The 13,858-nt window shown below is 48.7% G+C and overlaps 1 protein-coding gene across 1 annotated transcript in view; it reads right to left on the bottom strand.

Moving 5' to 3' along the window:
• PREX1 (phosphatidylinositol-3,4,5-trisphosphate dependent Rac exchange factor 1) overlaps positions 1-13,858 on the bottom strand; it is a 197,622-nt gene that overhangs the window by 61,851 nt on the left and 121,913 nt on the right. The window contains exons 7-8 of the mRNA XM_060123573.1: positions 7,219-7,352; positions 1,378-1,496 (exon numbers count right to left, since the gene is read on the bottom strand). Of these exons, the coding sequence (XP_059979556.1) occupies positions 1,378-1,496; positions 7,219-7,352 (253 nt within the window). The remainder of the gene's footprint in view (positions 1-1,377; positions 1,497-7,218; positions 7,353-13,858) is intronic.

Genomic DNA, 13,858 nt, shown 5'->3' with positions numbered 1-13,858 from the left:
TGGGAGTTGAACTTACTATCCTCCAGATGCTCCCTCTCCTATCTATTCTCTGGTGGGCAACAAAGACCTCAAGCAAAGAGCCTCCCACCCCCTCGATTGCAAAGGGAGACACCTTATGCCTCCTTGCCCATCTCATTCTGGCACTTGGGCTACATAAAACCCTAGTGTAAGCCTGATGATGCCAAGTCACGGGCCCTTACGGAGTGTTGGCTGGGATGGGAATTGGCAAACCTCTCTGAAAACAGGCTGACGTTATCCAGGAATGTTGCAGCCAGCTATACCCTGAATCTGAGGAGGGGTCCACAGGTTTCGTGAGACTGCCAAAGGGGTCTGTGGCTCAAAACCAATTCGGAACCCCTGTCCTGGACAAGCTCAAGGACAAAAACACCAAGAGGTGTACACACAAGAATACTCACAGGATCACTGTTTATAATGGTAAACGACAGAAACAACCCAAATGGCCCTCACAAAAGGAATGGGTAAACTGGGGACTATCTGTGCAAGAGAAAACTACACAGCAACGGAAACCGACAAGCTACAGAGAGCGACATGCAGAAACACGGATGACTCTCACCACCATGGGGCTGAGTGAAAGAAGCAAGATGCGAAAGAATATACAGTATACTTTATGACCCTTTATACCATATAGAGAACAAACTAGTGGTTACCAGTGGGGAGAGGGAAGGGGGAAGGGACAAGATAAGGGTATGGGATTAAGAGATACAGACTACTACGTATAAAATAGATAAGCAACACGGATATATTGTACAGCACAGGGGAACACAGCCACTATTTTGTAGTAACTAAATGGAGTACGGTCTATACAAATACTGCATCACTATGTTGTACACCTGAAACTAATAGAATGTTGTAAATCAACTAAACCTCAATTTAAAAAAAAAAAAAAAAATCCACATTCTGGGCCAGTGCTACCCAGAGAAACACAGTGAGAAGCAATAATAATAAGAAATACATATATATAATTTTATATTTATTTGTAATCATATAACCATTTAAATAAGGTTCGAAAACAGAAATTTTAATTAAAATGTTTAGCAATGCATAGTTAGGAGGTAAAAATATGTTTAAAAAGCAAGAAAATCATCATCACAAAATTCAGAGAGTGGTTACTTCTGGGGGAAGGAGGCACTGTGGCCAGGGAGGGGCGTGTGAGGGGCTTCTGGGGTGCAGGTAGCAGTTTATTTCTTAACCTGAATGGTGACCACCCAGGGGTTGGCTTTATGTGCGTATGTTTTAGGCACTTTTCTGTGGACAGGTTATCTTTCCCGATCAAAGGAAAACACTGGTGAACCACAGCAGAGACTGTGCTGTAGAGCAGGGGGGCTGGGCTCGGGCAGGGCATGGGTGGGGACCTACCTGTCCCATCCTCCACGTTCTCCACCTCCATGACTTCAGTGTTGATTCGACCCCGGAAGATATACAGAGAGCCGTTGATGGATTTGGTCCTCTTGGTGGATTTTTTGCTCCCAGTGACCCTGAAAGACAGTGGGAAGTCAATGTCCCCTATGCCTCCTCTCCTTGGGGCTCAACCGTCTTCAACAGAGCAAAGGGAAGCAAGGCAGTAACACAGAAGGGCGCCCGGGGACAGGAGAAGTGCGGGAACCAGGTCAGAAGTATGGCATTTTGGCTGGTGGTTGGGTGACTTGAGCAAGTCACTTTTCCACTCTCAGCCACAGCCTCCTCATCTGGAAAATGGGTTAATAGCCTTGCTGACCTCCCAGAGCTACTTCTGAGCCAACAGGAGATGTGGATGTGAAACCAACAAGAAGCAACAGAAACCCACTCTTCTAGGCTAGAAAATGGGTAGAGACTCTCAGGGTGTCTAACAAACAGGAACTTCCTGAAATAAAACCAGAATGGAAAGGAACTTGGAGTAGGAAGTCCATCCATCCATCCACTTACATCTACCTACCCACCATTCATTCATTCATTCAGGTGAATTCTCTTGCTCACCCATTTAGTCACTCAACAAACAATCTGACCAGTGCTTCGTATGGGAAGGATACCAAGTTGGGACCAGGGGAGTCACTCACCCATGCATTCAACAGGCACTCAAGAAAATACCTGCTGGGCACCAAGCACTATTCTAGGTGCTAGGGCTGCAGCAGGGAACAAAACAAAGTCTCTGAGACTATACCTTCCAATACAGGAGGGCAGAAGGTACCCCAAAAGCCCTCCATCACGCCCCCTTCTGGTCACTACCCCCTGCAAGGGTAACCACTACCCTGACGTCTAAACTCATGGATTCACTTCACATACGTGGAATCGCACAGGGTGATGGTGATGGACATTTGGGTGCTTCCAGTTTGGTGCTGCTGGGAATGTTCTGACACATGTCTTATGAAGAACATACGTGTGCATTTCCCCGGGTTATCTACCCAGGAGTTGAATTGCTCAGTTATAAGGAATGCATACGATCGGCTTTGGTAGATACTGCCAAGCCGTATCAATTCTCCCACCCCTAGCAGCATAGGGACATTCCAGTTGCTCCACATCCTCCACAACTGGTATTTAATTTCTCATTTGGGCCATTCTGGCAGCAGAAAGGAGTGTCTCTAATAAAGATTTCATCTGTATTTCCCTGATGAATAATGAGGCCGAGCACTATTTCATGTTTATTGGCCATCTGGTGTCTTCCACTTGTGAAATGACTGTCCCTTGACCATTCTTCTGTTGGGTTGTCTGTCTTTTTCTTAATGATTTATAGCAGGGCTCGGCAAATTTCGTCTGAAAAAGGGCCAGACAGTAAACATTTTCAATTGTGTGGGCCATATGGTCTCTGTTACAACTACTTAACTCAGCCCTTGAGGCATGAGAGCCTCCACAGACAACACAAAAATGAATGGGCATGGCTGTGTGCCAATAAAACTTTATTTATAAAAATAGGCAGAGGGCCAAATTTGGCCTATATATTTTGGATATGAGTCCTTTGCAAAGTGGATTGCAAAGATCTTCTCCTCCTCTGTGGCTTGCCTTTTTACTCTCATCTTGGTGTCTTTTGATGAACGGAAGTTCTTAATTTTAAGGCAGTCTGATAAATCTATTTTTCCTTTATAATTATACTTTCTGTCCAATTTAAGAAATCTTTGCTTACCCCCAGATCATGAAGATAGCCTCCTATGCCTTCTTCTAGAAGCTTTATTGTTTTATCTTTCACAGTGAAATCAATAATCCATCTGAGGATGACTTCTGTATACTGTGTGAAGTAAGGGTTCAAGACTCATTTTTCCCACTGGATATCAAACTGACCAAGCACCATTTATTGCACCTCATTGGTGCTTCTGTTGAAATTCAAATGACTGCTTACATGTACGTCTGCTTCCGGACTCACTACTCCATTCCATTAATCTGTCTGTTTTTACACCAGTACTACGTTGTCTTAATTACTATAGCTTTATAGTGAGCCGTGGTATCAGTAATAAAAGTCCTCCAGCTTTGTTCTTCTTCAAAACTGTCTTTAGCTATTTTTATCTCTTTCTGTTTCCACGTAAATTTTAAAATCATTTACGTACATATACACACAACCTCCCTCCTGGAATTTTTATCATAATTACATTGAGGTTCTGACCAACGTTTGATGAGAGAATGCAAAGCACTTGCTGGTGATGGGGGGTGAGGCAGGTCAGAATCAAGGACAACTAAGGTTCTGGCCTGAGATCCTAGGTAAATGACGGTGCCATTTACTGGGAATGACGACGACTCAAGGAGGAAAAGGTTTGGAGCAGGAGTTACAATGAAAATGAAGAGTCTTGTTTTAGACCCAAGTTAAGGGTAAGCTGTCTGTGACACACCCAAGGGAAGATACAGATTTAGATTTCTTCTACCTTACATACCACGTGCCAGGCATCATTCTAACCACGTTACATGTTTTATCTTAATCTATAAAAAACACCTCATGAGACGGAGACTGCTTTCATCCCCATTAAACAGACAGGAAAACAGAGGCACAAAGAGCTGACATAACTTGCCCAAGGCCACACAGCTTGCAAGCAGCAGCGTCTCTGAGTCTTTAACCACTACACGCTGCTGACGCCTCTAAGATGTTAAACAAGCAGTCGAGATACATGAGACTTAGCTCTTCTGTGTCTCAGTTTTGCCTTCTGAAGAATGGGGAGGTGCGTTTTTAAAAACTCTCCCTTCCACTTCTGACATCCAAGGAGCCTCTGCTTTTGAATCAGACCAGAAGCACTCCGAGTCAGAGACCTCCCCTGACCCACAACCCGGAGAGGCAGTGCCTGGCATGGCCCAGGCAAAGACACGACCGTAGACAGACACCTACCAGCGTCCGGCGTTTCCTGTGACTACATCAGAGCCACGCTGCGAGTTCCATCCACCAATGCCCAATCCCTCTGAGACCTCTCGGAGCCCAGCCCTCTGGCTCCTGACCCAGAGCAGGGGCGGAAGCCGCCTGCCAGGTTCTCCCAGGCGACAGATGTGCCCTCTCCTTCTAGCCAGCCCAGCTCATTTGCAGGCCTGAGACAGGGAACGGCCTTACAAGAGTGCGTGCGCCCTAGACGACCCACTGGGTGTCCAGTACAATCAGCATCAGCTGCTACTGCTCCAGTGGAGGAAGGGCCCACGACAGGGTGACTGAAGGCTGAGCAAACGTGGCCCAGGCTGGGAGGTCACAGAGGCCTGAAGGGACATTCTGCTTTCTAAACCCCAGTGTTCTGGGACAAGTGCCTGCTTCAGACAGCCCACGGCGGGTGGGGGGGAAGGGCTAGGGGTGGACGCTGGCAGTGGCCTTGGCATTGTCGAAGAAGGACTCTCAGGATGGCTCCAGTGAGAACAGGCAGGAAGCAAGGAGGAAGGAGAAGGGGGCATTGATGGGGGGATAGGAGGACATGAGACAGATGCAGACAGACTAACGGGAATAAAATATCAAATGAGAAAGAGACACACTGACCCAGCCACTCAGAGATGGTGAAAGAGGGAGATGGAGATCTCTGACCAGAAGGACCAAGTCCCAGAACAGGGAGGAAAGGGAGGAAGGGGAGGGGCCTGTGGCTAAAGCACCTACTATGTGCCAGGTGCTGCACCCGTGGGATCGCACTGAATAGGAACACATCACATGTGGAGGTAAGTTAACAGTAATGGCAGCTACTCCTTATTCTGGGCACTTACTATGTGCCAGGCACACTTAACATGTTTGCCCTTGTACACGGTACAAGATACATGATAATTCATCCTAGTTTACAGATGAGGAAACTGAAGCAAAGAGAGGCAAAGTCACAGAGCTAGAGAAATGGCTGAGCAGGGATTCAACAGTTGCTCTTAAGCAAACACTACGGTAAGAAGGGGTTTATCAACCTCATTTTACAGAAGAGAAAACTGAGGCTCAGAGAGGTCAGGCTGGAGGAGGAAGACCATGAGAAGCTTCCCCACACTCACACGGAAAGCCCTCATTCATCCTGTGGAAAGGTTCCTCACCACCACCTTAGGAGGCCAGCAGAATCAGACAAGGAAAACGAGGCTCAGACAGACAGGAAGTGACAAGCCCAGAGCCACAAGGGAAGTTGGAGGTGATGCTGACAGTAGGACCCAGGATCTGGACCTCCCCTCAGCCCTAACTTTTGCTAGATAAAAGGGTAAAGAAGCCTCTGGAAAGTCACCATTTCATCCCTAAAACAAAATAACAGGAAGCTTAATTCAAAAAGGGCTGCACTGGTCAGTTGTCCTCTACCTCCTCAGCGAGAAAACTGAAAGGCAGGAATTCTCTTGGTCCACCAATCGACCCACCCACTCATGCATCCAACCATCCACTCGTGCCCCTACCCCTCCGTCTCCTAACTTTCCGTCTCTCCAATCATTCATCCAGCTATCCATCAACTCAACCATCCTATCAACCGACCTCCCGTACCAGAGTCCAACCACCCTGGCAACTATCAACCAATCATCCTTCAACACACCCATCCAACTGATCATCCCTCCACTGATCTCCAAACCTCCACCACCCACTCAGCCTCCCAAGTTTATGACCATCCAACCATCCATCCATCTACCCATTCACTCAACAAACCATACATAAAGACCCCAACACGCCTTTCATTTAAATACACCTGTCCTAGGGACTTCCACGGTAGTGCAGTGGTTAAGACTCTGCACTCCCAATGCAGGGGGGCCTGGGTTCAATCCCTGGTCAGGGAACTAGATCCCACAACTAAGGAGCCCACGAGCCATAACTAAGACCTGGCACAACCAAATAAAAATAAATAAATACATATTTAAATAAATAAATAAATATAACCTCTGCCGGCTCATCATGTCTTCATTTCCATTTCTCCAACTACCCAAACATTCACAGATTCCCCCAACTTTCTACCTATCCCTCCATCCAGCCATCTCCTAAATCTCCAACCACTTGACTGCTCACTCATTCACCTACTCGTTCATCCATCCACGAACCAATTCATACACACATAGACAATCACTCCCATTCATCTCCCAAACCTGCAACTACCCATCTATCCCTCCTCCCATTTGCCCACACATCCAACCACACATACACCCGCATCAGTCTACCACTCATCCACCCATCCGTTCACGCTACAAAGTTTAAGAAGCTCCAGTGAAAGACACAAAGATGACAAAGATACTATCTTTCCCTCAAAAAACTTAACAGGAGAGGACTTCCCTCCCCTCAAACCATCTACCTTTGGATCTTAGAATCACAGGATTCTGGTGGCACAAAGACTCTCCAAACTTCCATGATCGTCTCGACCTACACTGTCCACTGTGGCAGCCACAAGCCACAGGCGGCTACTGAACACTTAAAAGGTGCCTAGTACAAATTGAGATGTGCTAGAAGTGTAACATGCAGACTAGATTTTGAAGCTTTAGTGTAAATTTTTAAAAAGAATGCAAAATACCTATTTAATAAATTTTTAAGTTAAGTTGAAATAATAATATTTGGGCACATATTGGGGTAAATGAAATGTTATTTAAATTCATTCCACCTATTTCTTTTGCTCTTTGTAACGTGATTACCAGAAAATTTTAAATAACCTATGTTCTTGAATAGTGCTGATCTAGAACAAATCCCTGAACTCAGAATAGAAAAGGAAGGCCTAGAGAGGGAAGTGACAAGCCTATGTCAAGAGTTCAACCCAATCCCAGCCTCCCGGCCCACCCGGGCAGCCCTGTCCCAGTCTCCCAGCCCACCCGGGCAGCCCTGTCCCAGTCTCCCCAGCAACTCACCTGGATTTCCGCTTGCAATAGACAAGGAGGTTGTCAAAGAGGAAGAAGGCTCTCTCCTGGATATTGCCGGCGGAGATTTTTAACAAAGTCCCTTGCAGGAGGAGCTGGGTGCAGATGTCCGTGAGGTTGGAGCCCTGGGAGAGCGATGGGGGGTTGCGGTGCATGAGCTGGCAAATGCAGGAGCTCCCCTGGGAATGCCCCCCTTCCTTCCCACAGACAGAACCTGCCCCTGCCTCCCTGCACCCCCAAAATCTCAATGCACCACTGGAGGCACATCCGTGAGCAGACAGAAACCCAACACAGCCTGATCGGTGGCTTCCCTCTGGTGAGTGTGCCATAACAACGCTGGCAGGAGCACACACAGATGACCATTTCACAGAACAGGCGCTTGGGGCTCAGCGAGGTGAAAGGACTCACTCAGCTCACACGGCCCTACTGGACATCTGGTTTTGTTATGGGTTTTGTTTGGTTGGGTTTTTGCCTCTCTCCTCCCCCCCTTATTTATTCGTGTCTTGACTTGTTACTTTATCTCCTCCACAAGAATGCCACTTCCATAAGGACAGGAAGCGTTATCAAGCATCTATCAAGCAGTTGCCACGGTATTCCCAGCACCTACTACACTCTCTGGCACACAGTAGGTGCTCAATAAATGCTTGCAGAACAGGCGACCAATGCAATGTGAGTTCCACCAGGGGCAGAGGATTCTGAGAGCACCCTCTCTAGCTCAGGATGTGAGAATAGACGGGAACAGTTCCCAAGTTCTACCTGGTCATCTATGCTAAACGACCAAGATGTTAGGTGTGCATGACGTTCACTGAACCTCCATGGGGTTCAGGGCGATGTGGTCAGGAAAGGCACCGGCGAGGAGCAAGATGGGCCTGGGAGGATGGCGAAGATAAAGGGGCTGAGGATAGGGATAGGCAAGGTCCCTGCTGGGAGGAGTCCTCAGAGCCAGGGACCACACAGGTCCATCTGGAACTCTGGGGGGACCAAGGCAGGGGCAGAGAGATCCCAAAGTGCTAACAGAGAGGAAGCTGGAAAGAGACCTGGAGGGCACAGAATGCCGGCTAAGGAAGCCCCCGGAGGGTCCCCAAATCCGTGCTCCTCTCCCGTCATAGGCATGGAGTTTCAGCTGGCGCGTGGCTGCCCAACCACAGACTCCACTTCCCAGCATCCCTTGTGCCAGGCGTGGTCACGTGACCACATTATGGCCAGTATGCCTCACTTCTACATCATTTCCTTGAGAAAACTGCCTCCCTCCCTCTCCTCTCTTCCCTCCTCTTGCCATAGGCTGGAAGATGGCCACGGTAGTGGAATACAACGCAGCAAAGGACGGAGGAAGGCGTTGGAAGGGACCAGGGTCCGAATGGAGCAGAGGTGCCCCACCCCAAGCCTGCATCACTACTGAGAAATAAACTTTTATCTCATTTAAGCCACTGAAGTCTCTCTTTCTTACAGCCGCCAACTTTAAATACTTGATGTACTTTTAAATACATCAAGATAAGGTTGGAGGCCCCATCCACAGGTGGGCAAGGGGGTGCCTCTGACATTTAGGCCCAGGGGATATTATGCAAAAGTGGTATTTTAGGGGAAATTCATTTCACCAACCTGCAGATCACAACAAAGAGACGTGATGCTACCTCTGCCTGGAAAGGAACTTGGGGAGGAAAGAAGGAGAATTCTTCATAGAATCTCCTTCCCCAGACACTCAACGCCCAGAACTGACAAGGAGTTCATACCCCAGAAAGATCTGCTGACTCAATTATTTCTGATACCCAGTATGGGAAACTGGTTTTGGCAACTCAGAAATCAGGCTGTTTTCTAACTGCCCACTGCAGTCTCCCCAACTGCCGTCAAAGTCGGTTTGCTCTGTGCCCACGGGCCGGCTAGAAGCAGCAAATCCATTTGCCCAATGGTGCCAGAGACCCTCTCTGGGGCCCACTCGGGGTCCTGGGGAACCAGCTTCTTTGCAATCAAGAGCTGTGCAGCCCAGGACAGAAGCACACACCCGTTAACAGAAATCACAGCCTGGACGCTTGCGTGCCACAGGCAGATATGTGATGCCCACAGCACAGCGACCCAGCGAGGTAGCACCCCTGCTGCCCTGGGGCTAGGGGATGAAGAGCCCCTTGGAGCCCAGCATCCTTGCAAACAGGGAGAGTGTGATTCCCTGGTAGATAAGACTCCATCAGTGGCCCATGGGCCAGCTCAGAGCACAGAGCAACTCGACAGTTCCTTCGAGACCATGTGCTTCCTGTCTCCTCCACCTCACTCATGTCCACCCACCAGCCCTTCCAGGCTCCAAAGGGAGATTTTGGCTGCTTGTACAGTAAGTCTCCTACATACGAACCTTCAAGTTGCGAACTTTCAAAGATGCGAACATGTGTTTGCATGTCCAATCACATAACTTAGTTTTCGTGTCTGGCGTCATCTGTAAAAGTTGGGTACCGGGCTTCCCTGCTGGCGCAGTGGTTAGGAATTCGCCTGCCAATGCAGGGGACACGGGTTCAAGCCCTGGTCCGGGAAGATCCCACATGCCGCAGAGCAACTAAGCCCGTGCGCCACAACTGTTGAGCCTGTGTGCCACAACTACTGAGTCTGTGTGCCACAACTACTGAGCCTGCGCTCTAGAGCCCGTGCTCCACAACAAGAGAAGCCACCGCAATGAGAAGCCCGCGCACCGCAAGGAAGAGTAGCCCCCATTCTCTGCAACTAGAGAAAGCCCGCACGCGGCAATTAAGACCCAACGCAGCCAAAAATAAATAAATTAAAAAAAAAAAAAGTTGGGTACCTAGGCTAACTTTGTTGGACTCGTGAACAAACTGGACTTACAAATACACTCTTGGAATGGAACTCGTTCGTATGTACTATATATGAACCTAGTACCTGGCCCAGCTGTAGGGCCCAAGAGCCTGGAGGTCACACAGACCTAGACCAATGTCAGGGGACGGCAGAGAAGCAGCACACCCAGCCTGGGAAGCTGCCTCCCTGGCCTTGGCCAAGGACCACCCAGCAAACTGCATCTGAAATGCCAAGGACACTACGGAGGGAGGTCCCTTCCATCCCAGGCCTGCTAAGAAGCCCAGCTGACACTCGGTTTCCCCGGAATCCTTGAACCCAGGTCAGGGGTGGCGCTAAGGATCAGATGCACAGGGAAGAGGCTGCGCACCAAGGTGTCCCCCAGTCAGGGCTGGAGTCCTCTTTCAGACGGTGCAGAACTGAAGTGCTGACACTCAGAGAAGATGACAAAAGCTAACACAGGCATAGGGCTCACCACCCACCAACTCCAGTTCTAAGGATCTTACAAAACTCCGTTAACCCTTACAACTCTCGTTTTACAGAGGAGGAAGCTGAGGCACAGGGCAGTGAAGTGACTTGTTCAAGGTCATAGAGATGGTCAGTGAGTGAGCTGAGACCTGAACCCAGACAGGTGGTCCCACCATCCTATCCACTCACCTACCCTGTGCTGCCTCCTAGAAGGTAACCTGAAGGTTTTTTTACGCAGCTGTTGGTCTAGAGCAGGGGTCTTCGAAGGGGCGAGAGCACAAGGCATCCCAGGGAGGGTGGGGAGAACATACAAGAACTTCTGTTTATGGTCCTTGTTTTTAATGGTCTTATGTGTCCTCACCCCTATTTCCTTCTGTCCCTCGTGGGTGAGTGCAGTTGATGGTCTCTTAAAGCAGGGCTTCCAGAGCCAGCAAGAGTGGTGTGTTCTATTTCTTTCTTATTAAGAACATGCACTTCTTTTTATGACCGTGAGCTTCTCACGAAAGTCTGCGGGGCCCAACGTCCGGAGTGTCCCTCTGCAGGAGGGTCAGCCCACACTGGTATGAGCCCTAGGCAAAGTTGCATGATGTTTTCTCATCTAAAAAAAATGAAGAAAGAAATCCTGCTTTGCTGCCACGGCTCCTCCTGACGTTTATTGAGCGCTTACTCTGATCTGATAAAGAAAGCACCGTTCTGAGCGCTTTGCATGTATCCACTCCCTGAATCCTCAAGTGACCCGTGGGGCATCCTGCCATTAGCCAGACTGCACAGATGAGGAAACTGAGGCAAAGGTACCCCACCAAGCAGAGGGGGTGGGCTCATACACTCACATCCACAGTATTGAGACATACTCCCATTTACTTGTGCTCAGTAAAATGGATTTATGGATTAACTTATCCGGTTTTAACTAAACCAGTCCCACAGCTAAAAAGGACAATTGGCTTACAGAGGATCAGGCCAAAAAAAAAAAAACAACCCAGAGATTGGAGATCAAACTAATGATGCAAGCCCAAGCGCACAGCAAGAAAGTGGCCAAGAAAAGACTCCCCCTCCTCCAGAAATAAGTCCCTTGTCAGCCGTATTCCAAGAGAGATGACAGCCCTCTAATCAGATTGGCAAGAGGTCAAACAAAAAGATTAGAAAGCGGGCTTCCCTAGTGGCGCAGTGGTTGAGAGTCCGCCCGCCGATGCAGGGGACGCGGGTTCGTGCCCTGGCCCGGGAGGATCCCACGTGCCGCGGAGCGGCTGGGCCCGTGAGCCATGGCCGCTGAGACTGCGCGTCCGGAGCCTGTGCTCCACAACGGGAGAGGCCACAACAGTGAGAGGCCCGCGTACCGCAAAAAAAAAAAAAAAAAAAGATTAAAAAGGATCAAGGAGAGAATCAGAAATCAGGATTTGCAACCACCATCGTTCACTGTAAACTACACCTGTAAGTCACACTGTCCCCTGAGGTTCTAACTACTGAGGGCATGAAGCTATTACAAGCAGCTTCACTGTTAAACATTATTTTTTCTAGCTAGAACGTATTATTTTCCCAAGTCATCTTGAGGATTAAACTTAAAAACCTTTCTACTATACAGAAAACCATTTCACATTTTCCAAAGAACATTCATGTTCTACCCTTCGCTTGACCCTCACAACGACGCCAGGAGATAACTTCAGAGATGTTATTTCTGAAATTAGACAAGTAGGGGAAAATGAGGCCAGGAGAGTAGGACAAACTTGCATAAGGCAGGATAATCTGTAAGTTAAAAGGCTGGCGGCTTCCCTGGTGGCACAGTGGTTAAGAATCCGCCTACCAATGCAGGGGACACAGGTTCGAGCCCTGGTCCGGGAAGATCTCACATGCCACGGAGCAACTAAGCCTGTGCGCCACAACTGCTGAGCCTGTGCTCTAGAGACTGCAAGCTCCAACTACTGAGCCCATGCGCCACAACTACTGAAGCCCGCGTGCCTCGAATCTGTGCTCTACAACAACAGAAGCCACTGAAATGAGAAGCCCGTGCACCGCGACAAAGAGTAGCCCCTGCTCGCCGCAACTAGAGAAAGCCCACGTGCAGCAACGAAGACCCAATGCAGCCAAAAATAAATTAATTAATTAAATAAATTAAAAAAAAAAAAAAGGCTGGGCACCAAAGCCAAGACCCTGCACGTCAGTTTTCTCATCTGTAAAACAGGGATAACAACTGCCCTCTCTTCTAGCGTTGAAAATGTGTAATAGGTGCTCAGATTGTCAGCAATTCTTATTCTACGTCACTTTATTTCCTACTTTACCCAGCGACAGAGGTCATAATAAGGGCCACTCTCAAACTGCAGATAGTTCAGGGTCAACAAGGACCCCAAAGACCCTTAGTTCCTATTTCCCTAGGCCCTTACCAGGAGGCATCTGGAAATCACTTCTGCTCTGGCTGCCAAATCGCTTGCTTAATACTCTCTCCACAGGGGCTCACGTGAGAAATTTCCCTTCTAGATGGATGCCAGGAAACTCTCTGTCACCCAGAAGAACTGCTCAGCTTGTTCCTTTTTTGACAATGAATGTTGAGTAACTTCGGTGTCCTGCTCTTTTTACCTTGGCTGCCAGGAAGCTCAAAGCCCAAACAGGCAGATGTTTAAACGTGTCCACTCTATGTGCTCTTTAGGTCAGCATATTTGCCGAAAGTGACGCACTTCTGGCCAATGAGTTGGAAAGGTCTTCTGGGAAAGGTTTTCCTCCACTAGGGAGGAGAGCTCCCCCTCACTGCCCTGGCCGAGCCCCTGTCTCTTCCTGCTTTGGAACACATGATGCCTGGAGCTGCTGCCATCATGGAACCATAGAGGGGAAGGCTGAGAGGATCACAAGAAACCAAATCAGAGCTCTGACATCATGAAGGTGAAATGTGATTCCTCAGAGGACACATCCTGACACAATTTTCAGGTGCAGGAACAGAAACCAAGCTATGCATTTTAAGCAGAAAGAAATGAGGGCCTTATCCAATCCTTGGAGGGGTTAGAAGAGCCTAGAATCACAGCTGCCAGAAAAACCAAGAACACTGTAGAACTGGCCCTCCAGGGAAGCCACTGCCCCTGCTCCAACTGGGGAAAAGGAGAATCAGACCACCACCTGCCCGAGCTGATATTCTAGGGAAATGCTGCCCAAGCTGCTTCCAGGCCCTCAGAAGCTGCTGCCTCAACTCTCAGCTACAAAGCCACCCCCCATCCTGCTAGATACACGCCACCAACAACACAATGGATGCCCTTCCTCTTGACACTCAGAAGCTGGAAACCGGGCCCTCTGCAAATGCTATCACAGAAAGTCAAACACAACCACGGCTGTGCTTTGCTGCACCAACAGCACAAGGGTGGCCTCCGTCCCACTCCTGCTTTCCAAATCTCGA

This window comes from Lagenorhynchus albirostris, chromosome 15 (genome assembly GCF_949774975.1).
Source record: "Lagenorhynchus albirostris chromosome 15, mLagAlb1.1, whole genome shotgun sequence".
Classification (NCBI taxonomy): Eukaryota; Metazoa; Chordata; class Mammalia; order Artiodactyla; family Delphinidae; genus Lagenorhynchus; species Lagenorhynchus albirostris.
Note: the sequence above shows the minus strand (reverse complement) of the source record. Positions and strands in the feature narration are given on the sequence as shown.